This window comes from Hippoglossus hippoglossus, chromosome 16 (genome assembly GCF_009819705.1).
Source record: "Hippoglossus hippoglossus isolate fHipHip1 chromosome 16, fHipHip1.pri, whole genome shotgun sequence".
In the NCBI taxonomy this organism is placed as follows: Eukaryota; Metazoa; Chordata; class Actinopteri; order Pleuronectiformes; family Pleuronectidae; genus Hippoglossus; species Hippoglossus hippoglossus.
In genome coordinates this window covers 25136717-25162335 of record NC_047166.1, presented here as the reverse complement: position 1 = coordinate 25162335, position 25619 = coordinate 25136717, and the positions used below count along the sequence as shown (strand labels likewise).

Sequence of the window (25619 nt, the reverse complement as noted above, 5' to 3'; positions counted from 1 at the left end):
GTCAAGACACTCTTTAATGGATTAATGGTCAAGGTAATCTCCCATTGTGGTGAATATTAAAGGTAAATACATTGAATACCAACTAAAATCAGTTTTTATAGTCCCTTAGGTTCATGATGTCAATGATCGCTTAAAACTTGAATGTTTTCCTTAAGCCATTGCTTAATTATCCGATGTCCCCCGGTGTCTGAAATGTGCAGGATGATTGCAGACATGGAGCACAGCCAAACTGCAGCCCCAGTTTGCAACCAGTGCTATGTGGAGGTCTGTGTGGAATATCGCCAGTGTTACAGTCCCTGAGTGACGCAGACCAGCATGGTTTGGCATACCACACATATATGACTGCATAAAAACAGCAATTTGCATATATTGCTGGTCTTACAAGCAGCTGCCTTGCCCACCATAAGTGCGTTATTAAACATGATGAGGGTCTGAATGGCTGTTGTAAGAGGAGCAGTGGGACACACAATCACACCCCACCAGTTTCTAATTACCTTCATCTATTTGGCTACATCGAGATGAAGTTTATGGTTCCATATAATTACTCAATGACCTCCAGTTTGTATTAGGGTCATGTTTCGTTTGAATGTTTGTTTAAGTGTGATGGAGAGTATAGGATGGGTTGGTGGGATACAGCGACCCCTGCAGATCATTAGTTGTACTACAATCTACAATCCTAGACGCACCTTACAAAGACAGAAAGAGAGGTTACTAGTTAAAAAAGCAAACACATGAATATATGAACAAACAAACAAAAAATAAATTAATTTGAATTATATTTAATTAAAAGGCCTACTACTACTACTAATGATTATAATACTGATGATTATGAATATGTTTTATTATAATAATAATAATAATAATAATAATAATAATAATAATAATACTTGACATTACACTGGCATTATAATTGTAAAGTTGCACATTTCAGACTTGGTACACAGTGGTACACAATAATTAAACAGTCATCGTAAAGTATGACAGTGGAAATTATCATTAAGAGAAAGATGATTGTGATTGAATAGTATTTGCGATGAGAAGACAAAAGAAAACGTCACTTATTTACTTGTGGTTCTGAAGTTGCAGTTTTCTACAATACATACTGGGAAAGTCTGTCCCCTGTCGGCTCCCGTACCTTAACCAGGAAGTTGCTACCCTTCCATTCATTGTGTTCTACTTTATGCTGGTTTCGTCACAGGACGTATTCATTACTTTACTTCAAAATGCGTCGGAGAACGGAAGCTCAAGCGTCAAGCAACGACCCCCCTCATGCAGATAAGAAGGTAAAGCTACGTTGAGGCTAGTTAGCTGCTGATAGCATGTGACAGAGCTGCTAGCCGACAATATGCTAACCTGTTCAAATCAGACACTGTCATCAGAGCATGTGTGATACTGACGTTTCCATCCTCTCATCAGCTGATCTAACAGTAGTCTCACGTTGTGTTAGAACGCGTCCCTGATGCTGTACAGCGAGGAAAGGAGCTGAATTCAATTAAACTAACTCGTGTTTTATCAGGGTTTGATTATTTACAGCCTATTCCGTTTAAATATGATCAGACTCCATTATTCTCAAGAATCCATTGCATCACTTCTGTAATTCGGCATACATCCCGGACAATGAAGTAACAATACCTCCCAGCCGTTTGCAAATTATACGTGAGATGGTCATCTACTACAATGCACAGTGGTTAACCCTGGTGTCCTCAGGTGACTCTTTTGGGTTTTGATGATGCTAGACCATCATTGCAGGGCACTGGATGACAACCTAAAGTGTAAATGAATACATCTAGTACTGTGCAAATGTTTAAAGCACTTGAATTAAGGTAAATAGTTTGCATTTAGTCATTAACTGCAAAGTGCAGTGAATACAAAACACCATACATTCAATTGATGATTTTTGTGAATACCCTTTAAAACATCAACAACAATTCTCCTGAGTTAACTTCTGTATGACTGTGGCTGTATGTTATTGTCACACTGCAGAATTAATTTGGGAATGATCAGACTCCTTTACAATAGTATTGTTTGAGAATACATACATTTTTTACATAGTGTGTGGGAAATGTGTGTATGTATATTTGGGGGTGTGTGTGTGTAACAGGAGAGGTTAATGTGTGTTCACATCACATTTTCTTCTCTGTGTAAACCAGGATCCAGACCCAAGACCCCAGCGCAAGGCTGAAGCTAAAGGCAGAATGTCTTACCGTTCTGTGCTCATAAATATTGGAAAATGTTTACTCCTAATTATCATCATCCCTCCATTCCTCAACTATGCATCGCTGCAGAGAGAAGGACAGATGCTGTTGCCCAAAGGTTCTCTCATCTTAGTACAACACAGTCATTGTTATTTTTTATTTAATTTAATATTTACCTGTAAAACAGGTTTAGCTATTAACTGCCTCTATTGGGAGCTTGGAGCGAAATAACAAATCCTCTGTTTTATTGATGCATCTATTCTTCTTTTTCTCCTGTTCAGATGGCCAGATTGTTGATGTCAGTTTGGGTCAAAAGATGCATCTTTTGTGTAAAGGACAAGGAAACCCAGTTGGTAATAAACATTTTCTCTGACTCTGCCATTGATAATTTTCCTGTGGCTGGTTTGTGTTTTAGCTCAGCCTAAACATTTTGTTCTTTTCAGTTATACTGGACGCACCAACTGGAATGTCTTCAGACATTTGGTATCATGTCCAAGAAAGTGTGGCCACACTAACAAAGGTGGGGAAATTACACAGCTTTTAGTGTTTTGAGACTTTTTATTTAATCTGTTAAACCAAATGAGCTCATCAGAGGTTACATAAATATCTCAGATGAATCACATTCATAACATACACTGAGGGTGAGCTAGCGTCCTGCCATTGGTTTGTCTTTCTGTGGATTCAGCTTCTATTTATGCGGCCATGTTATTTGTTGTCAGTGCCACGTAAGGCCAGTCCTTGCAATGGCTTTGCCACATTGTCTCTGCTCAACAAGGACTCAGCACAGCAGCAAGCCGGGGCTGACAGCCTGTCCCATGTTGTTTGTCTGAAATGTGACCCAAATGAGGTCACAGGCTTGTTTTGGAAGATCTATCTGAAGAGCTGCATCACAACATCAGTTCCTAACAAAAACACACCACCATATGTACCTTATTACCTTTAAATTCAACTATTGTGCATTCTAATGGGCCTCTACAGGATGAGAAGGGGCAGGGTGCGTAGAAAGAGTCTCTTATCTGTATGTGTCATGAGGTTATTCAAAAACTATTGTAAACCTGAGTTGTCCTTGTTTGTCACACTGCTCAGGTTTGCACCTATGACAGAATGGGACTGGGCTTCAGCAAGCGGCTGATGCAGAATGAAACCACCGGAACTGAGAAAGTTTGGGGGATGTCAACAACTGGACGGTGAGTGTGTTACTTTAATTGGCAGTTATCCTGATTCCCTCTAACACACAAAATGTTCAGTCACTGTGCACAGAGTCTGCATGTATCAGTTCTTTCATTATCATGAACTGCACTATGACAGGGTGAGTGGGATGTTTTGCATATGCAGGGACGTCTGTCTGGTTTATCTGTTGTTGCTGAATTTTTAAAAGGAATTTGTGGAAATCGTAAATGATATGCAGGCCAGATGAACAGCACTGTAGTAAGATGTGCAGGTGAATCTTGATTTCACAAGTGTTAATTGGGGGGAGCCAGATTCCCAGTACTGTGGGGGCATTCCTCACGTGGAACAGGCCTGTGTTAACTGCACCTCTTCAGTTTCTATGGTGACCTACAGTGTTAGATTCGGGACACTGTACCTAAGTGCTGCAAGAGGAAAAATGTTCTAGGTGTGTGTCAGGGTCATGTGTGGGAGGATAAACAGTCATATCCTGTACCTTCTCATCATCAAAATAAGCTGCTGATGAAGGTCAAGAATGGTGTCACCTGTGCATGTACATAATAAAAAGCAAATGGGCACCTACTTGTCTTACCAATGCTCTGTATTTAGTTCACAAAGATCGAAAATACGGAAAAGCAGCTCATCCTTACTTTTGAGAAGCTGTAACCACTGATCAATAATTATCTAGTATTATTTCCAACTGCCTGTTCTGCCTGAACATCAATTTAAAATCCAAATGTGTTTTAAATTCAAAGTAAAATATAACACAGAGTAAAATCTAAAAATGTTTATGTCTGAGAAGCTGAAATCAGAAATCGATAATTTACTGATAATAATTTAAAGTATGAATTGATTATCAACATAATCTGGAAATACATTTCCTGTTGATTAGCAAATCGGTTAATTGAAAATCAACCTTGTTACGTATGAGGTCAACTCTCTAAAACTATCCTGCTTCACTACAGGACAGCCAGAAGTGGAATAGCAGAGTAAATATCCACAGGGAATCAGCATTCCCTTGATAAAGTGGCCATTTGGGACGTTCCATGAATGTTACATTCGGCAGAGACTTGTGTGTGCAGGGAGACCTTGTGCATTGCCTTCCTCCGTCATACCCACCCCTGCCTTATGCTGCTGAGGGACTGGGCTGTAATCTTCCGGCCTCTGACATGGTAACACGTTTGTTGAGTCTTAAATCTGCCCAACGGGTGACCAGACGTCGTTCAGCAAAAGGTCAGCAGTATAGTTTACCTTGGCATCTGACTCAGAAGCGGGAGGCTACCCATTTTGAGATGCAGGCAATTTCCCAGAGATCAATATCTCATGGAGTTTGATGACCGCTTGGCCTTAAGTCTCATGAAAACTTTTCATTTCAATGTGCCTCCTCAGTTTTGATTTATCAGCTCAGCAAACCCAAGACAACAGATGGCTCTCGGAGAGTAGCGGCTCATCATGTATCTCTGATGATATGCTTGCTGGTGATTGTCCTGCAGTGTTTTGCAGCAGAGAGCAGCCAGCAGTGCCCTCCTTTATGCTGTCACATGGGTCTCAGCAGTCCTGTTTATTTTGGTACCATGTGTGTAAAGTGGTTAAATACAGAATGAAAATACTGTCATTTCCACACAGAATTTGTAACACCTTTTTGGCCCTTCCTCCTTTTTTTTCTAGCTCATTTTTGGATCTTACTAATAACTCTCCACTATGTTCTTAATAAACCTGCAAATGAGCAGATCAGAGATGAATGAGATTAACGATAGCCTGTTGCATTCATGTCCTAGTAGCACCTTGATGAATAAATAAACCTCCTGGCCCAGTTTGCAGACTGCCCTGGTTTTTTGTGCAGAGACAGATGAGTGTTGTTGTCTTCCAGGATGGTGGATGATTTGCACCGGCTCCTGCAGGCTGCTGGGATTGCCAAACCCTTCATCCTTGTGGGCTCCGAGCTCGGTGCTTTCAATGGCAGGTTCTACAGCCACATTCACGATGTGTAAGTATTGTACATCGATGGCAAATCTCCTTCCGAGCTTCACTTGGAGTATACAGCTTCATTGTTAGACTGGTGCATTTCAGCCGGTGTCAGCGCCATCGTATAGTATTCAACAAGACGCATTTAAATAGTGTAGGTAGCTGCCATTTAGTTTAAAAAACATCACTGTTTCTACATTTACTCCTGTCTGCTGCTGGCGCCATTTTAGTTTGGAAACTCCTAGGCTGCGTTGTAGTCTGGATGGGCAGAAACTGTGATTTTACACAGTCACCCGCTTTTCTTTCCTGATTGATTGTGTTGAGTTTCAGCTTTAACCAAGAAGGCTGATGAATAAAACCACAACTAACGAGTAGTAGAGTTAAAAGATAAGAGTGGCATATATTTTTGTCATTGTCAACAAGTTCGGCGAGGGAACTAAAATCATCCATGTGTTCATCCAATTGTTCTGGATTTCCGGTCGGTGACTCTTGGCACCGTTCTCACTGCTTCTCACTTAAGATAATAATCTTAATCTTAGTAAACAGTTATGGAATAAATGTGTGTGTGTGTTAGCGAATGGAAGGTCTTCAGGGAATTTGTTGGCAACCAAAAATATAACTATATCTCCTATAAAAAATCTGTGAAACATTTAAAGATGACTTATTTTAAAATGGGTTTATAGCATAGTAAAGAATGATGTGCCTCTGGAACTAAATATATTCCAGCGTCCCTTCAACCCCCATAACTCAGTCATCTCAGAGACAACGTGGTGATTAACGTGACAAGTAGGATGTACCGGGAATGAAAGATTTATTATTTAATCAGGCACGATGTTGCTGCTGTTAAGGGAGAAAATTAAGTAGTGGTGAGTGGATGACACCTTTCCAAATGGAAATATCGCTCCTGGATGTGGTATATGTGTAGTTATCTGTCTGTGAGGACCCAGGACAGACAAATGTACAGAATGACAGACACGATGACACCATCCATCTCACACTCATTAAGGCCCAGGCCAGGAGGGTAAAGTGGATGGTCAATGAGTCTCTCCTCATCTGAGTGTATTTGTGTGTGTCCTGTCATTGTCTTCAGGCAAGTGTCCGACCTGGTGCTGATCGATCCCATCCCAGAGGACATTTTTGAGGAGGACCAGTGGAAGGAGTACTGGTGAGTACATGGGGGGGGGGGGGGGTTCAGGGGGGTATGAAGGACAGAGGTGGTCAAATAATTAAGGGAAGAAGGAGCAATTCAGTTTCAATTTAATTGTATTTGTATAGCGCCAAATCACACCATTCATTTATCTCAAGGCACTTTAGTATAGCCAAGGATGAAAGGAAAGAGGAGAGAGGATGGAAAGATGTTGAAGGAGCATAAACTAGAAAGGGATGTGAAAAATGCAAACGGAAAAGAGGAGCGAGGAAAGGAGTGAAGAGGATGATAAGGAGCTCTGTAGGGCAGAGAGGAGCAGATAAAAAGCGAAAGGCAGGGAAGAGGAAAAGAAAAAAAGGAAATGTATGAAGAAAAAGAGAGGATTAGAATGAGGAGAAGGGAGGCAGAGATGCCGGCATCTTTCACAAGTCAAGCTCCAAACTTTTCCTTAATTGGCTTTTATGGTGAGGGTAGTTGATTATCTGTGCTGGGTGGGGCTCATTAGCATGATTAATTGTAGGCTGGAAAAACTCATTAGCTGATTGCCCTTTTTTTAGCATGAAACAGATGAGCGGAGAGCGAGGGTTGTGGCAGTCTTCAGGACTGACTGACATCAAGTGTTATAACACTGCTTTAATCCTCCAGACGAGATATATGTCAAGTGGCAGTCATTGTCAGAGCATATATCTGATAATGCATTAATTATCATGAGGGGTGGGTGGGCTATTATTAATGATAAGCCAGAGTGCAGAGGAGGAATGTTGGTAGACGTGTCAATTATGAAACACTGATGCTGGAAAATTGATAACTTAATCTAACATAATATTTCAACTCAACAACAAAGGAAATACATTCCCTGTTTTGGTGTTTCTTCAGAGGCTTTGGCCCCAAAATTCAGGGATGCGCGTTTATGGACCAGATTTGTATTTAAGCTCACAAGGAGGGTATCACAATTTCGACAGCATGGGAATACATACATTGTGCTCCTAAGCTTGTGATTTTGACCAATTTTGAAGAAGTTCCCTCGTGGCATTTTTGAGATATCACGTTCACAAGAATGGGACGGATGAACGTATGTACTGATAAACTTATGCACTGATGGACTTGGGTACTAATGGACGGACAGAAAACCTGAAAATGAATTCCTCCGGCTACTGGATGAAAAAATAGAATAAAATAATAACGTTTTTGAAGTCTGTACTGGCCCTCAGCACTGTGTGCCGGTCATGTCTGTGTCCCAGTCCCACCATGCATGGAGTTCTCTCCACAACTGGAAAGCCTCACTGATGTTAACCAATAAAGATGGATGACATTACAGCTCCATAAAAGTGATGCCAAAACATTTCGATCACCCTCTGCCCCGGGTGGCTGGCTGCATTATAACTCACAAACCTTGCTTCGTTAGAAGATGCATGGGACCTGGGTCGGCGTACACGCCAAATACATTTCCCCAAAAATGAGGGAGTGTGTGCAGGACATTGATACCATGGTTCCACTCTACAACTGGTCCTGCACAGACTCTGTCAGATTTGTTGTTCTTCTGATCTTCTCCACTTTGACAGTTTCTCAGCCACATCTTCTTCTCTTGATAATGTTGAGACGTACAGCACATTAGTGTGTACCAGATCTGAGCCACTTTATCTGTTTCCTGTTTTTTCAGCGCACAAACAGACTTGGTCAGGTTGTTATCGCTGACTATATCTTTAAAACCCAACAGAAATTACTTCTATATAATTGTGATATTATTTCATATTCATTCATTTGAAATTTAGTTTTCCTTTTAAAAGTTCAGACAAAAGAATGAATAAAAATATAGCGAGACAACTACAAATTTGAGAAAAATTATTAACAAATAGGTCAACATAATACCAGCTTAACATCAGCAAGCTTGTGTTGCATGTATTAGCTTGTAGCTCAAATCATGTAGCTTCTTCTTTACAATAGTTTCCAAAATAGGAATATTCCTCTAAAATCATCTTGAAAGCTTTTGGATACTTTTAAGAATTTAGTTTTGACCTTTTGCATAGTTTGTATTTTTTATATTTATCATTTCTGAATCTAAAAGCCTTTGAGTTCAGGTTTTAAACTTGGATTTGTATATCCTTCGCTTACACAGTATGTATCAAGTGAAGGCTTAGGGTTATTACATTACATTACAATATGTATGAAGTTTGATTGTGAAACAATATACAGTATCGAGATAGACTTGCTTTGCCGTAATTACATGTGGTTTTCAACATTTATTTATAATCACTTTTTTTCATTTCAGACTTTTAGTTTGAAAATGACCACTGAGGAGTTAATATGTGCTCTGATAAGACAGAAAGCTGTATGGTAAAATCAGGTCACATTTTTAGGCCTGACTCCATGACTTAATGCATCTGTGGTTCGGTGCACCAATGGTAGCTCACAGCTTACATAAGTATGAGTTGAGCCAGATAAGACATGGATCCATGAAAATGGCCTAATTTGTACGTGACTCAAAGTGGAGCAGCACCATTTATCAGGGGTATGTGTCCAATTATCCTCTGATTAATAGGCATTCATTTCACTGAGTACATGACAGTGTAGCCACAATCCAATTACTCTGTGGAGAAGCAATGGAGAAATGAAATGAATCAAGGACTTACATTTACTCCGTAAAAAACAATTTTATCATCTGCGTTGGATATCCATAGGGGAGTAAAAATAGAAAGAGGAATAGGATATGGCAGGATGAAGACGTAAGAGATGCAGCACAACACCAGGCATCCTGACATTCCAGCATCCCAGTGCCATTTGCATCATGGGCCCCAGCATCCTTTTCTCTTCCTTGTACCTATTTTTGTTTTGTTCAGGAAGTCTACATGTTGGTGTAATTTCTCTCTCCTAGATACCGGTTTATTAGCTGTCAGGTTTTACAGTGTTGGTACACAAGATAAGTAGTGCAGGAGGGAGCAGGGCTGCACCTGAGCAGGATTGTGAGGAGACTGTATCAGCTTTGCTCTGGGACTGGAGGATTTACACATCAAAGACCTACTCATTAACAGAGGCTCGCTTCCAGAATTAGTTCAGTAACATCCTACAAAATGATTTGCCATCATCTCCTGAGAATGCTATTACCCTATGCTTGTGTGTGACTGTGTGCACAGGCATTGACTTGTGCACTTTGCTATAAGGGGTCAAATTTCTTATTTGGGATTTTCCCTTGCAGACATGGTAGCATGTGTCTCATTTCCTTGCAGGCACAGATAAAGCTTCCTGATGAGAAACCAAGCAGTGGGTCTAGCATCAGAGATTAGGAGAGGCCCCAGTTTACGTCTGACCAAATTGCATTCAGAGAATAAGAGGCAGTTTGGTTTGAGAGTGGTTTGAGTCACTCGACGCTGTCACTCTATGTTTCACCAGCACAATCAAAGGAAGCTCTACACCTCATCACTTCAGGACAGACCACAATATTCTCTACATGATGGACCTGGCTTTATGGGCTGGGGCTGTTACAAGGGAAATGACCTGCATCAAGCTTTAGCCGCATGTTTCCACTATGTCTCCATGGCATGAGTCCTGCACGGCTACCGTCGTCTTCTTAAAGGGATAGTTCACCCTAAAATGAATTCATTCATTATCTACTCACCACTATGCCGATGGAGGGGTGGGTGAGTCCACAAAACACTTTAGGAGTTTCAAGAGTAAACAGTGTTGCAGCCAAATCCAATACGATGGAAGTAAATGGTGACTCCTTCAAGCATAAAAACAGAAAAAACAAACATAAAATGCCTCCATACTGCTCCTGTGGTGTCATCCAAGGGTCTGTGAGCCCTGACATTCAAATCCAACTCGAAAAGGTTTCATTTACACCGTGTTGTTAGCCTAAATGTCCTCTGTTATCCTCCTGCCTGGAGCCATGTTCCCGACAATATGCACCAACCACATGGAGATGCAAAACAAGGGATGGTGTCAAAGAAAATAATGTAAAGATCATCCACTCAAGGTTTCAATACCTGGGTGGCTGATCTTTACATTATTTTCTTTCACACCATCCCTGTAGCCATGGCTTATGGTTATCCGATCCAAATAGTGAGCACCAGATCTTCAGCTTACCAGGGAGTGTGGTATTGTCAATGGTCTCCAGGCCGCAGGCAGCATCCTTCCTGTACCTCCTCCTCAATGTCCTTGAGGGATGCTCTACACCAACGAACTAGGCTCTCATAAACCTTCTCAAACTAAAGCTGAAACATGACACTTTTGTGTCCCTTTCTTTTTAAATTTCAAACTAACCCTGAGAGAATGAGTTCACAACTACACCTTGGCTAAGAAGATGGTCTCAGTCAAGTTGCACTTACATGTAGCACTTTGTAGTTTGACTTTTCTGAAGCTAATGTACTTACATGATTCTTGCTGTTTTGGGTTCGTACCCTCATGGTTGAATGCACTTATTGGAAGTCGCTTTGGATAAATGAAATGTTATGTATGTAACAGTTTCCAAATATTTTTGGTCTCGACTATATTTGCTCAGTGGATCAGTTTAAAATGAAGGTCTTTCCCCTTGCCTGCTGCCCTGTGGAAAACCACTCTCATTGTGCCAACACTGCTTAAAAGGCTGCTGATGCTTATGGCTCAGCTTGATGTGAGTGTCCCCACACTACTTGAAAACACAGCTTTGAGGGTCCAGCCCAAGCTACAAAAAACACATGTCCACATTCCTTTCATCTTGTGTACTCTTTATAATGATAACTAGCTTCGTATTCTTTAGATATCCATCTCTATACAGAGATTTTAGCTATAATTTGACAAATTACATCAAAGGTACGAATACATTTCACTGAATAAATTAAATTGATAACTCCCTCATAATGTACTCGGAAGGAATTTCTGTGTGTGTGTGTATCTCCTGTCTTTCTGCAGCCGAGTGTGTGCTTGGAGTATTAAACTAATTTACCCCATGGGGAATATATTTGCTTAGAGAGCAGAAACGATGGGGAGTGCTCTCGTCCTAGGGATGGTCCTTACAGTTTAATGAATGCTGATTGATTGGCAAACTCTCCGTTTGAATGTACCATTACTGTGTTTAGTGCAACTCAGTTCTCACAGGAACTCCACTTGAAAGTCTTCTCAACCCTTCCCTCTGCATCTCACTTATTTTAAGTGTTAGTCATTAGTAGTTATTTTTAACTTTGGTTATATTTTCAACACTTTTAGTTTAATGCTGAGACACAAAGCTTGTAGTTGGGTTTCTAGCGAGATTGTTTTACCTTCTATGTGTGTGTATGCAGTACACTGTGCGTGCCCTCTCTTAAAGTGTGTGTAAATGTGAGATGCATTTAAGTGGCATCAAATGGATCGCTCACTGTGGGCCGAACATCTGCAGCTGTACGCCTGGACGGAGCCTGATTGAGTTATGACGTTCAAAATGAAAAGAATGCTTTCTGTCACATTCATCATCCTACCTGTCATTAATATGCTCATCAAGGCCTACACACACACACACACACACACACACACACACACACACACACACACACACACACACACACACACACACACACACACACACACACACACACACACACACACGGACCTAATTACATAAACAATTATACAGGCGCATACTGAACTATGTACACATACATGCTGAAGTTACCCTCACAGCTTGCTGCTGTGTGTAGCAGATAGGCATGTTTTGCAGTTCACCTGGAGTCGACTCTGTATGACAGGCAGCGTATGACTGTCACTTTGACTGACGAGCGTTCAGAGTCACACAACTGCCGCATTCGGTTTGATTTATAAGCCGGACAGGGTTTAATATCGAGGCCAAGGAGTGTTTCTACCCTCCCCACAGCACTTTCATAGAGGATAGATTTACAGACATAACAGAGTCCTCTCCTCTCCTCCTTACATGCCTCTAAGACACTTAATCATTTCAGTTATATTCTATTAAAGTAATGAATGGCATACTTTAAGTGGTGTTTTGTAATCTCTGAGCATTTGCACCCTCTCTCTGTCTCCTCTGCCCTGGTAAACAGTAGCAGCCAGCCAGTGATGACATATCCAGTCTCCCCCTCAGAGCCCATTTGCTTTTACTGTGTTCAATAACCCACTGGAGCACAGCTCTGCTCTGAACTCCTGTAGGAATCCACGGCTTAGATTGGCAGCAATCACACGGCCATGGGCCGATGGAGGGACGGAGATAGAAGAATGGAGAAAGAAAAGAGAGAGGAACAGAGGAAAAGTTAGGGCAGTGGGAAATAGAACCAAGGAGTATAAAGGATACAGCCTGCATGATACAGGGTCTATTGATGAACACTACTATCTAACAATGGGAAAGGAAATTGTTGAGGTTGATCATCCCTGTTGATATATTGTGCAATGACAATCCAGCTTGAGCTAGCATCAAAAATCATGACCTGATAATATAAAACACAAACTCCACATTCGATATAATCTGAGTGTGTTTTGCTGTATCTGACCCGGCAGGCTCCAACAGTGTGTGATTCATTATGCTTCATACTCTGGTTCTGTAATGGCTCCCAGTGTGTCAGCCCCGTCCCTCAATCGTCTCCTGACTCAGCTGCCCCCCCGCTGTCCTTCCCCCGCCCTCACTAATTACCACCCCTCTCATCTAGAGACTCCCAGACGAATCGGGAATGCCAATTAATTGTAATTAGAACCACTGTAAGCGTAACTATTGCTGTTATGCTCTGCTAATGAAGAAGGGCTGGCGTGGCCCCTGTGTATTTACCCTAGTGTAATCTATAGTATTGATGCAGAGAGGAAGAATCTGAGCAGGCAGGGGATGCTAGGCTCAGCCTGATGTTGGTGTGGTACAAGAATGACACCTTGTGGTCATACTGGGTATTGCGCCTTGAAATTGTAATTGGCCTACGTTGAGACAGTTTTAACATCACCTTTACAAGTTTGCTTTTTCTGGGATTATAAAGTTACATTAACACACGTAGTACAACTGAGCTTCACTTTACAAAGCCTGGTTCACAATCAGTTCACATTATTCATATAATGTGTGCAGTGAAAGAGAATGGCACTTAAGTTTATTTATACAAGTAATAAAGCAGATATAAACATTAAATATAATGTACTGTACTTGAAGCAGTTTGACCAAATGTTTCTCAAAAGCAGAATTTGTTTAAATCAGATAATAATTAAATAAGAGCAGTGATTCGTTGTTTTGAGAACCTAAACCTTCAAAAGCGATCGGAAAGTTTAATGATGAAAAAAAAAATCTAACTTAAAAACAACGATTACATATTGATGGTATAGATAGATATAATTTGATAATAGATACAGTTGGAACACGTATGTAAAGGATGAAGCATTGTATTGTAATACGTATAATTTGTAAGATGCTCTAATGTTAGAGACTCTAATGAGGCTCTAATATGAGCAATGTGTGAATTAATTTGTTTCTGTGTCCCAAAGTGTGCTACTGTAAAGCTGCTAGTATGTGAACAGTATACATCACACTCAACAATACAGAAGCATAATACTTCATACAATAACTCCTCTATTTTGTATCCTCTAGGCCTCAGGGTGCTGTTATTTGTTTGGCTGTTTCATAAAGGTCAGATTTAGATGTTACTTTGTTGTAACATTGTGTTTTTCTGTCACAGATAACACCTGTATAACAAAACCATTGTAGGCAGGATGATGGAAATGTCAAATCAGATCTCTTTGATCGGATTTGAGAAGCTTTTAGTTGGACAGAAAACTTCTCAAATCCGATCAAAGAGATCTGTGTGTTTAAATTTGTCACAGACTTTTTTGGCCTGTGGTGTTTCAGTATACAAATACTATGTGCTAGATGTGAGGGGGCTTCTCTGTCATCATATTTAAATGTAAAAGAAAATCTGTATCTTCCATTGTTGTCGGTTGTCTTCGCTGACCACCACATTATTCAAACCAACCAACCATCCAACAAACAGACAGACAGGGCTGAAAATATCTTAACGCAGTTCATACTGAGAAGAAGTCTTTAGGTTAGGGTAGTGTGTTGTATTAGGGCATATAAGAAAAAACATGATATCACACACAAATACAAAATGTCAAGGGGAACACAATAAAAATCTATATTTATTTCCGTTGTATTCCTTAATGTAGAAATGACAAAAATGCCTGTGAAAATGCATCATACTGTCCCCGAACGAACACAGAAAAACAGCCTTAAAACCCCTCCTCCAGGCAGGTCACTACTCCGCCTGAGGGTGGTGTTAGTTTGTCAGTTGAGTCTTGTTTCAGAAAGGTCAGATTAAAATATTGGTCATCCATCCATCCATTAGCTACACATCTTATCCCTTGAGGGTTGCTGGTGGAGCTGGAGCCAATCCCAGCAGACATTGGGTGAGAGGACCATGCTGACTGACTCCCAGTCAGCATGGTCCTATTGATGTATTAGTCCTTCCCAATATTTGTTTTCATACTTATTATTGGTTTTACTGATGATAATAAAAGCCTGGAGCTGCAATCATGTCGAATAATTGTACTATAGTTACTCATGAGCTTATTTTTGATGAATAATCATTTCAACCATTTCGAAACTGGGTGCAATGATAGAAGATTTGATTATACAGTAAGTTCGTAGTCGAGCCTCTTGTAATAGTCCATGTTTAAATGTTCTCTGCTCATTGTAATAGTTGGCAGAAGCTCGTGTAATAGTTCGTGTTTTGTGTGTGAGCAGGCTCTCAGGTAACAGAGGCCCTGCATATGAAATGAGATGGTAATGAGGAGGAGGAGGGGAGCCTTATCACTTCAGGTCCAAATTCCGACAGTGAATTGCGCAGTTGTAACAAAAGTAACAGAGCGTCCATTCAGCCTGCACTAATCCAGATGGGAAAGTCAAACAGCAGAAAGTCCACGGCACAAACTCATTTCATCACTTTATTAATTTAGATATTGCCTCCTCGCTCCTGTGGGGAGGGAAAAAAAGAGCCCCTCTGAAATGACCAACATCGGTGAGGCGTTTTGCTCTACATGGTTCCCCCACCTCGTCTCCTCCCGTTATCTGTTTAATTCATCCCGCCAATCTTGGCTGTCTTTACCCACTAAATTTCCCTTTGACACGCATGCCTTGCTTCGCATAATCCTCACTCCGGGGCAGAATTAAAAATGGAAAAAAAAGCGGAGGGAATAGGACAGGTGGCTGGAGAATCCTTGAAATAATGTTCAATGCCAGACCCAGGAATGATTTGACCAGATTCAAACTTGGGGGGCTGATAGAGAAAGGGTTTTTTCCCCTTTATTTTTGGAATCCAGGGGTGAGAAAAAAGGGTGACAGGTGGAAAATGTGCAGAGACTGAGAAGTCCCTAAAGAGGCAGGTCAGAGTCGATTCTAAATTGTGGTGCCAGAATGACTTCAGGGGGAAATTGTGGCAAGGAAGATGAAAATGTCAAAATGTCACTCTCTGGAGGTCTGATTTGAAAAGTTTTCTCCGTGTGCTGAAGACAGAATTAGAACGGTCGACTTGTTTCTTTCCCCTCTCTGCCTATATCCATTATTGACCTGTAGGGACTGTTTGTTGTACCGTGAATATGGCAGATATGTTATCGCGCACAGCCATTTGTTGCAGCTGAAGAACCATTCTCTGCTGTTTCTATCAGCTTTATCTGTCCAATCAGTGCTGACATGCTTTGGCGGAGCACAGCTTGACATTTCAAGCCACAGTTCTTTGGTTAGTGACACTTCATATCGACACCGGGTGAAATGGGTTATTTTACACATGAAAAGTGTATGTTTGTGATATAGGTTTGATATCAGCACTGTAATGGCAGTGAAGCAGGTCTGAATGCTGCCTGTTGCAAAATGCAGTTTACTGTGGTAAATACTTCATGTTTGGACTGTGACTGAAGATACTGATACTCATATTAATAGGTTTTAGTGCTCGTGCACGTTGTCAATTAACCGAGTGGTCGATTGAAAGAACAAATCCATCTATATGTAGGCCGATTGGTGCTTTGAGCCAAATGCTACCATCAGCATGGCAAAATGTATAACATGCTCATTTGTAGCAAGCAATGTTAACCATTTCCATCATGTGGGTTATGATATCAATATAAAAAGGTTCATATCAGTAGATATTGAAAAATGATCACAACAAATGTCTATTAGACTAATCTTTTTTTAGTTTTTCAAGCACAGTAAAAATTAAAGCAGAGTTAACAAAATTAAAACATTTTACAAAAATCCATTCAAAAGCTCTTGAGGCATTTCACAAGAACCCACAAATGTTCCCCTCATGGTGGCACTCGAAGGAAAACCAGGGGATCCCGTTCAGTCTGTTTGATTTATCCTCTGAGGACCATGAAAGCCTGAATGAAATTTTGTGCCAATGCATTTTTAGTAGAAGTTGAGTTATTTCAGCCTGCACCAAAGTGGTGGTCGTATTAACGGATTGGCATTGATATCCATAGACCCAGACCACAAGCATGGTTAAATAATGCTGAACCAGCTTCTGAAGTGGGGATTTCCCTGTTGTTCTTTTTTTTTAAATGATTGAAAATGGGTTATTTGTCGATTTTGACAAGACAGGCAATTTGAAGACATCGCCGTGGCCTCTGAAAATGTCCTATAGGCATTTGTCACTCTGACCAATTCTATCATTTTACATACAATTGATCAGATTTTCGGTTAAATAATCAACCAATTAATCAACAAAACTTTACATGAATAGGGCTGTAGTTTATAAGCTGACACAGTAAAAAGGTGATTCATAGTTATTGATGAGGTGCTGAAGTTTCCTGAAGGATTGAACATAGCAGAGAGGAGCTGCTAGGACACAGGAGCACAGTGCTGTTAGTGTGGCCCAGACCAGGAGTGAGACTAGAACAGAGATGAGCGTCTCCTGGTGCGCGGGGGCTGATCTACAGTGTGTTGGCTGAATGTAGGGGCAGGCTTCGCGGCACGGCGACGGCGGCAGCAGGCACACGGTGCTATTGATTGGGCTCCACAGGCTGAGACCAACCAATTCAGAGCACCAGTGAGCCGAGACCGATTGGGCCTCCTGAGTTACAAAATCCCACTGCTCTTCGTCTTACATCTGCCAAAAAAAGGAAAAAAAGAACGATTTCTCATTCCCCAGGCAAATGTTTTCGAAAGAGAAAGTTTGAGGTGTCGGGTTGAAAAAGCAAATATCACGTAGGTCTGAACTGGAATATCTATTGTAATCATGACATCAACCTTGTTGTTTTGAAAAATATGTTGATAAGCAACAAAAATAAAACCAGTGATAGAGACTCACTTTGATTAGAGGTTAATTCGATTTACCATTAACACGCTGGTACTTTTAGCCCTACAGAAAATTATAATATATCTCTGCTGCCTACCCTAGGTCTTTGGTCCTTTTTAAATCTTTTAACACACTGTTTAGGATTTAAGGTCCACAAACAGTAGCAGGTGAAAGTAAAGCTCTGTAACACAGATGGTAAGTTGTTGTTTGGTAGACATACTGTGTCAAGAATATAGAGTATTTAGAAAGCAATTAAGATAAATGTTCTCCATTAATGGTTACTCCCTTATAGTCTGGATTTGTAAGTCAAAATGTATTTGTTGAATCATTAGCTGGAACCCCTAACACCATAATGTCAGTGCTGTCGTTGAGCTTGTTCTACTGCCCTTACGCGGTCAAAATATCAAGCAGTACATCTTTTCAAACCAGTGTTTCAGATCCTTAAACTTCAGTGTGTCTCCTGCTTCAGTTCTATGTGTGTGTATCTGTGTGTTTTTGCAGGTATGGTAAGCTGCTGCCGTCGTTCCAAGCCAGACAGTTCTCAGCAGCTACAGGGCTGAGCCGCATGCTGATTATCCTGGGGGCTATTGAACCGACTGTCGGAGGCAAAAATGTCTCAGAGGAGGTCATCCAGCGCCAGGTCAGGCAAAGACACACAACTGCACACACACACAGACACGCACACAGACACGCACACACACACACCGGTTGTGATGTTGGTTTCTAAAAAAGTGTGATGCTGCAGGTTACACAGCAGGTAAAGAGTAATTCAGAGGTGATTTATATATATATAACAAGATATCAGTGTGGAAAGGTGCTATCATACTATAAATGTTGATATTTATATAATCTGAAGACCAGACTTTGGCTTTGTTCCTCCGCACAGGCCTTCTTTAACATAATTAAAACTATGGAAGAAAAGTGATATATTTACTCAGGCATTTTAAATGCACACCCCTCATGTTTCCTCTACAGCCACAGGGTGGTGCTAGTGCGAGGATAATCGTGCCTCCTCCTCAGCAGAGATAGGAGTGGATTATGATTGCAGGAGCGTTTGTCTTCATATTGTCAGAGGCTGTGAATTTGCCATGATATGACACCAGACATCATTTTTAAATAAATGAAAATTGAACCCATTCCCGGGGCTGACATGACGCCGCGAACACACTGTATCTGTGGATGCCTTCTATATTGTAAAACTCAGCCTTTTGACAGGTCATACAGTTTGTGAGGAAACGGCTGTTAATATAAGCTACAAGCTTTTCGCTGTGTATTGCAGATGAGCTTTTTTTCCTACAGGGGTTTTGCACGTCTCAGATCTGCTGTGAATCTATTTAAAAGGAACATTCAGTTGTGGCACTTCTGTCTGTCTTAAAGGCCTGTAGTCATTTTTTACCCGCAATGGAAACGTTCTAGGCAGAAGAGGAGTAATGGATTCTGCTGATGAACAACAGCCAATATCTTGGGTAACACGGGGAAGTGCTCTCACCTTATTTTAGTGTTGAAGTGAACCTTCAAAACATTCATGTAGGGCCCATTAGTGACAGAGACAAAGAGAGATTATTTCCGGAAAGCTAATTCTGTAACCATTTATTACATTTAAAGCATACAGTCCTACTTCTGTTTCTTTTATGTCTCCATTCAGAGAAACAACTTACACTTTAGTGGCCCTCTGTGAACGCTCAGCGACATTTCTAAAAATCTGTTCAGCATTAAATGTTTTTCAGCAGCTGTCCTCATGATGCAATGACGCCTGCGTCTGGATGAATGTGAACAGTTCGTTAAGATGCCTTGTTCTCTGCTGCCAGCCACCCACGATTTGATGGCAGTAGTGATGAGGGACCTATTTCAGCTTTTCAAGTATTACAGTTGTTGCCAAGGAGATAAGGACATCATTGTGCTTGAATTCTCCAAGGACAGAGAAAGGTTTTGTAGACAGGCTAGTGAAGGTTATAATGTTCACACACACACGCACAGACACACACGCACACACACAGACAGACAGACACACACACGCACACAGACACACACACGCACACAGACAGACACACACACGCACACAGACAGACACGCACAAGCTCGGCGAACTCAATAGAGCATGCAGTCCATTTCTCAAGGGCATGTTCTGTAACCACTGCTTAATTGAACTGGAGCAGAATTGTTTGCTGCTATGTTAACAGCACCAAAGCTATTTGGTCTCATCACATGTGGGTGATGGATACAGTTAAAGGGGAATTCTGCTCAGTTTTAGAATACACATCTATTCTGGCAGCGTGGTGACCTTTCCCCGCCCTGAGCCAAAGAATCAGAGAGATTGAGATTTCAGATGTGGTATCAGTGTTCTGAAGAATGAACTGGTCACTGACTTCACTGCATTCATATAGTCTTGCTAAAGCAATCGCTAATGTTTATTCCCCCAAGAAATCTTTATTTGAGTTTGAAGAATTCTACCTTTCTTTGCATTATAAGACGTGTTGCAGTTCTGTGTCCCTGCTGTAAGTTTTGTGAAAATTTGATGAAACAGACCTTTAAGTGCTATGCAGGGTTTTTGGGGTGTGTTAAAATGACCCTAAAGCTGTCAGTATGTGGTGATATGTACTGGGAGCTGTAAGAAGTTGGGAAAAAGGCTGACCTGCTGTGACTGAGGAAAAGTTTAATTAACCTGCCAGTCGAGCTACTTAGCAAATCTTTTATTAGGATTGCTCAAATCAGTTGGCACGGAGTTATTCTCTGAATTTGGTTTACAGTATACATTTAGAAATATAGTGTTTAACCACCAGTTGCTTTAAGTCTGCTATTTTGAAATCCTACAAAATCCTACAAAATCCTACAAAATTACAAAAATGCCCAGAAGCAATATTAAACAAACCATGGACATAAAATAAGGTTTTATTGGTAAAGTTCATGTTTGATATAATGTGTTTTACAGACATATTAAAAACCATCTATTGGCTTGCTTTGTTTGTTTTTTGTCTTGCCTCTGAAACTAATATAAGTAGTATCTTTTATATATAAGACACTTTATTTAATGTTCTATTTAGTGACTGATTTTCTGTTTCTCTGTCCCTTACAGAAATACCTGCTCAGTAACCCTGCCCATCAAAGCAGTGCTGTGGATGAGCATTACTTTCTGAATGAAAGTGCAGCTCAAGTTAGGTGTGGAAAAGATTTACCTTCATTATTTTTGAACAGTCCTGCTGTTTTCCTGCTGAATTTTCAAACATATTATTTGTTGTTTTTAAAGGGACATCACAAAGTTTAAGCCCCTCTCCAGCAGGGTGTCAGTGAGTGTGATCACTGGAGATTCATATGACGAGCAAATACCAGAACACCTCAACCAGGTGAGCGTGTTTACTCGAGCTGCACAGTGACTGAACAATATGGTAATATCTGTTGTGTAAAGCCCATAGTAAATCATCTCTTCCCTGCACCAGATGGTAGCTAGGCTTCAAAAGAAGTTTCTGGAGGAGTCCTACCCATCAGCCAATCAGATTCACATAAAAGGAGCAGACCGACGAATGATCTACAAGAAGCCATCTGCCATCAGCCAGCACCTGCGAAGGCTCGTCAACCAGCGACAAGCCAAACAGCAGAGCGAGTGACCCATGGCCAAAATGGAACTGTACCCCAGACCTGGACAGAATAATAGTTGAATATGTTTTAAATATTCAATAAAATATTCAAGTTATCTTTTTACCTTTCCCTGAAGCAATCTGCAGAGATTGTCTACATGTCTGCTGAGGTTCATCAAGGAGGCCATTTTAGAGCACAGCTCTGCCTTATTGGAAGCTTTTTAATTGAAGATAACTGGAGGGTATTCAGTGTGATGGAGAATTTGCTGTCTTAGATTCAGAAATTATTATCTTTTAAGTTGTTATTTCAGTCTCTTTACCTGATTGGTCAGTGCCAAAAATTAATACATAACTCCATATCAATGTAAAGGCCACACATTTCACTGCTCAACCTAATACTTTTTATCTCATCCGCTTCTGTCTCAATATTCTGCCATGTTATAGCCCCAGGCAAAGGTACATTGAGTTCCTCTGCCTCTGCCGCATCAGCTTCAGTCATCTGTTATGTGCACATAATTGAGTTACACCACTATCAGACTCTATTTATGGACTTGATTTGATTAATCCTATAAATTGCAACAGATGAATCTGGCTGGCAAACCCAGTTTTGTATTTTCCTAAACAGATCTTAATGTACTTTTGTCTATTTTTAACTATGGCAAACATGAAACTGTTGAAAGAAAGACCAGACAGTATTGGTTTATCCTGAGGATTTAAGTTTAATTATGACACCACATCAAAATAAAAATTTCCAACAGATCTGGAATTTAATTCCATCCATATACATGCATAGCAACAACGTTTTAAGAAACATTTTCTCCCATAATCAGGACATTGGAATGATCATTTTACATCAGTATCCCCACTGACCTCCCACCCATCTTGTTCTTCAGCAATAAACGTAATTCTTGTACAACTTCTTTTTTTCCCGATGGGGTTACAAATAATTATATGCACAGTCCCCATTTCATAATACTGCTTTCAGTAATGTTCCCCCATTTACAAAGTATTGCATTGAGAGCAAATTGCAAAAAGGGAGACCAAAGTGTATCATCAAACAGAAATACGAGTACTATACAAGAATGCTGCCATCCTCATGAAAACATCCACATCGGAGTTGAAGAAAAGAGACAGGGACAAACAGCCACATATGTATGCAAAGCCATGTGTATATGCCAAAATGTGAGTTGCAGGGATGGGCCTGGTCATCACACCCAAATGGTGATTATTAAGGCCAACAAGTCATTAGTAGCAATCTGCAAGGGACATTTTGGGCATATACAGAAACTGGTACAGCAAATAAGAATACACAAGTGCCTCAGTAGCTATTTTTGTGTCTAAAATGCATCTCATTTTTGTATTGTCTATTGTTTCATTGAGCCTACATTACAGTGTAAACAATATGTGTGCTACACAAGAATGACTATACAATAACATTACAAACAACTCTGATATAAATTTCATTTTGAATTTAAATTAAGATCACTACTCCTATTAATACTGATTGTAAAATAAATTAATGTGAAAGTGGCACCAATATTATTCTTGATTCATTTTTCTTTTCTTTTTCTTTTTTAACCAATGGTTTTGCATTTTTAAGTGTTAAAATGATGAAAGAAGAAGCTTCTCTTGATTGTCCACAAGCAGCATTTAGCACTGCGTGATGCACTATTCCAGACACAACAGTGTACCAAAACAAAGGAGAAAAAGGGTTCAAAGTTGGGGGAAAGGTGTGGGAAGGAGGAGAAGAACGTGTCTTATTCTTCATACTTATTTTACATGCTCCGCAGCATGTGATGAACAGTAAAACTTCTTATGGGTAATAAAGTTTGACAGGTTGTTGAACTGAATATCACAGAGGCGGCAGTACTTGCCACTTCCAGAGCCGTTCACGCCTTTAGTGGCTGTGGGGGCCGCCTCCTCATTTGGGGACTTGGAGGAAGGTGACATGTTCTCATTGGAGTCGGCCTGGTTCTCAGTGGCCCACGTGGGTGAGGGATTGGGGGGTTGGCCGTCTGACTGGGGCTGGTTCTCCTGCTGCGGGGGAGCTGTGCCTGAACGCTCCTCTGGCTTGTGCCCCCCATTGACAATGACCATGCTCCGGTTTTTGGGCAGTAGTGGAAGGGGCTCCTTGCCGGGGTGGGGGCAGCCATTAGCAGCAGGCTGCTGGACCTGCTCTCTGGTTGTTCCTGTCTCTCCTCCTCCGCCACCTGCACCTCCTCCCCCATTAATGCTCTGGTCTTGTTCGCTGGCCTCTCCCTGCATCACTGGTCCACCAGTCACATAATCGGTTGGCTTTATCCCAAAATACGGCGATATTTGCTCAGGACCTTTCACCTTCTTTATTGCTCCGGGATAAAGGCAGTGGGGCAGAAACATATTCTTGTTCTCATCTTTTGATGGGATGAGCTGGGGCTCAGCAAAAGACTTGAGTGCCGGCACAGGCCCCAGGTGAGGGGGGAACATGCCTCCATTCTGCACCATAACCTTCCCATTGCCATTCTTCTCACATTTGCCTGGGCTCTTATCGTAGACATCATCAGGGTTGTTATTGCCTTCGCTTTTCACATCTGGGAACACGGCGGGCTCCAGGCTGCCAGTCTCATTGTGTTGTTGCTGCTGTTGTGGCTGTTGTGGCTGCTGTTGTTGCTGAGCAGCAGCAGCAGCAGCGGCAGTTGCAGGGCAAAAGTTCTGTTTGTGTGCCAGGTAGTTCTCCACTTTGTTAAAACTTATCTTGCACACTGCACATTCGTGATAATCCAACAGTCTTTTAGGAGAGCTACATGTCTTGTCAGAGACTGGCGAACACTTTTTGCTGAGATCAATGGGTGCGTCCAGCTCCTGCTGCTCCACAGCATTGCATTTGGGAGCCAGAACTGGTTTAGTGACGGTCAGAGAGGCCTCCAGGTGTTTGGGTACCATACCTGGGAAGATGTCACAGCGGGGGTGGAAGCGGTCCACTAGGCTCTCTACAGCCTCCTGCGACGTACAAGGGTTCATAGAAGGAACTCCAAGAAAACCTGGCTGACCCATAGGGGGCCTCTGGTGGTCCTGGTCAGGGAGACACATCTCGTACATCTTCCTGCGCTTGCGGGTCCTCATGGTTCTCTGCATGGATGGCACCTTGTTGGTGGACATGCGTTTCATGGGGGGGTCATGACGAGTGGCACAGTAGTACTGCTTGTGGACCATGAAGGTCTCATGACGACTGAAGGTGATATTGCAGGCTTCGCAGGTTGTTTTGTTTGGATCATTGTCACTTTCCACCAAGCCTGTAGTGGGGCTTTTACCCTCCATCGGCTTTCCATTCATCCTCTCCTCGGCCCCAGTCGGGGTAGTGACCTTCTTCACCTGTCCTGGTAGATCCTTATCAGGCCCTTTTGCCCCAGCATTGATCATGTCCAACACATTGGAGTTCAGACAGGCAGACTGCATGAGGTGGCTGTCGGCCTCTGTGGGGTGGCAGCTGGCCAACATGCTAACAGAACTGTGACCACTGTTCGGGCTCACCGCCTCAGGGACCTTATCTGAGAGGGCAGAGAAGTCAGGAGACTTTGCCATGTGTTGCCAGCGACTGTTACAGTAGTGCTTTTTGTGGACCAAATAGTTGTCCAGGTTGCTGAAGGTGATATTGCATTCAAAACAGGTAGCCCCTTTGGGCATAAGAGGACTGTAGATGACAGGAGGGTAGCTGTTCCCTCCATGGCGCAGCCTCCGGTGAACTAGCTCTGACATTTTAGCCAGAATCTCAGAAGCCTGGGGGACTACTGAAATGTCTTGGGAGAAAGCAAACTGAGACAAGAAGGGGCCCATGGGAAATGTAGGCATGTTATGCTGCACAGGGGAGGAGGCCAGTCGGGGGCTGGAGGGCTCAGACTTGATCCTAGTGTAAGAAAAACTGGCTTTACTGCCTGGGTGCGCCTCTCCCTTCTGAACAGACAGCATAGGCTTCTTCTCAGCCTTGTCAGCCTCTCCGTCTGTGCTGGTCTCCTTGTTGAGGGCCCCTTTGGGACTTCCCAGCAGAGCATCCTTCCTGTTGGCCAGCTCAGCGCGGGCCTGCTGCTGCTGCTGCTGGAGGCTTTCCTCAGGCCCCCTGGGGGAATGCTCACTGCCGTCGCCTTCCCTGTGAAGTTTGCTGCCGTGCCCATGTAAGTCCTGATGCTGTAAGAGTTCCCTGTGGCTCTGGAAGCTGATATGGCAGTGATTGCATCTGAAGGCCGCCTGTGACAGGTGAGACATGATGTGATGCTGGAATGTAATAAGAGAATCTGCCGTGTAGTTACAGATTGTGCATTTCAAGCTGGTGCCAGGAGGGAGGCTCTCTTCCATTTTGACACCTGTGAAGGAGATAAAAGGGAGA

The 25619-nt window shown here is 41.8% G+C and overlaps 2 protein-coding genes across 4 annotated transcripts in view; one reads left to right on the top strand and one right to left on the bottom strand.

Moving 5' to 3' along the window:
- The first annotated feature begins 1139 nt into the window (after positions 1-1139).
- On the top strand, positions 1140-22018 carry si:dkey-122a22.2. Its single transcript, XM_034611917.1, has 11 exons — positions 1140-1283; positions 2151-2313; positions 2477-2548; positions 2639-2715; positions 3282-3382; positions 5233-5349; positions 6418-6492; positions 18189-18327; positions 20761-20843; positions 20932-21028; positions 21122-22018. The coding sequence occupies exons 1-11, from the start codon at positions 1224-1226 to the stop codon at positions 21287-21289; spliced, it is 1152 nt and encodes a 383-aa protein (XP_034467808.1). The 5' UTR covers positions 1140-1223; the 3' UTR covers positions 21290-22018.
- zfpm2a (zinc finger protein, FOG family member 2a) overlaps positions 21959-25619 on the bottom strand; it is a 117741-nt gene continuing 114080 nt past the window's right edge. For all 3 annotated transcript variants that reach the window (XM_034611911.1, XM_034611912.1, XM_034611913.1), the window contains one exon: positions 21959-25596. In XM_034611911.1, the coding sequence (XP_034467802.1) occupies positions 23030-25596 (2567 nt within the window). In that variant the 3' untranslated portion in view covers positions 21959-23029. The remainder of the gene's footprint in view (positions 25597-25619) is intronic.

What these genes read in the sequence shown, in the direction of transcription:
- si:dkey-122a22.2 (XM_034611917.1), top strand. Translation starts at nt 1,224, where the DNA reads ATGCGTCGGAGAACGGAAGCTCAAGCGTCAAGCAACGACCCCCCTCAT. An exon ending in GTGTGGCCACACTAACAAAG is followed by an intron (nt 2,716 to 3,281) that starts GTGGGGAAATTA and finishes CACACTGCTCAG; the next exon opens with GTTTGCACCTATGACAGAAT. An exon ending in GGGATGTCAACAACTGGACG is followed by an intron (nt 3,383 to 5,232) that starts GTGAGTGTGTTA and finishes GTTGTCTTCCAG; the next exon opens with GATGGTGGATGATTTGCACC.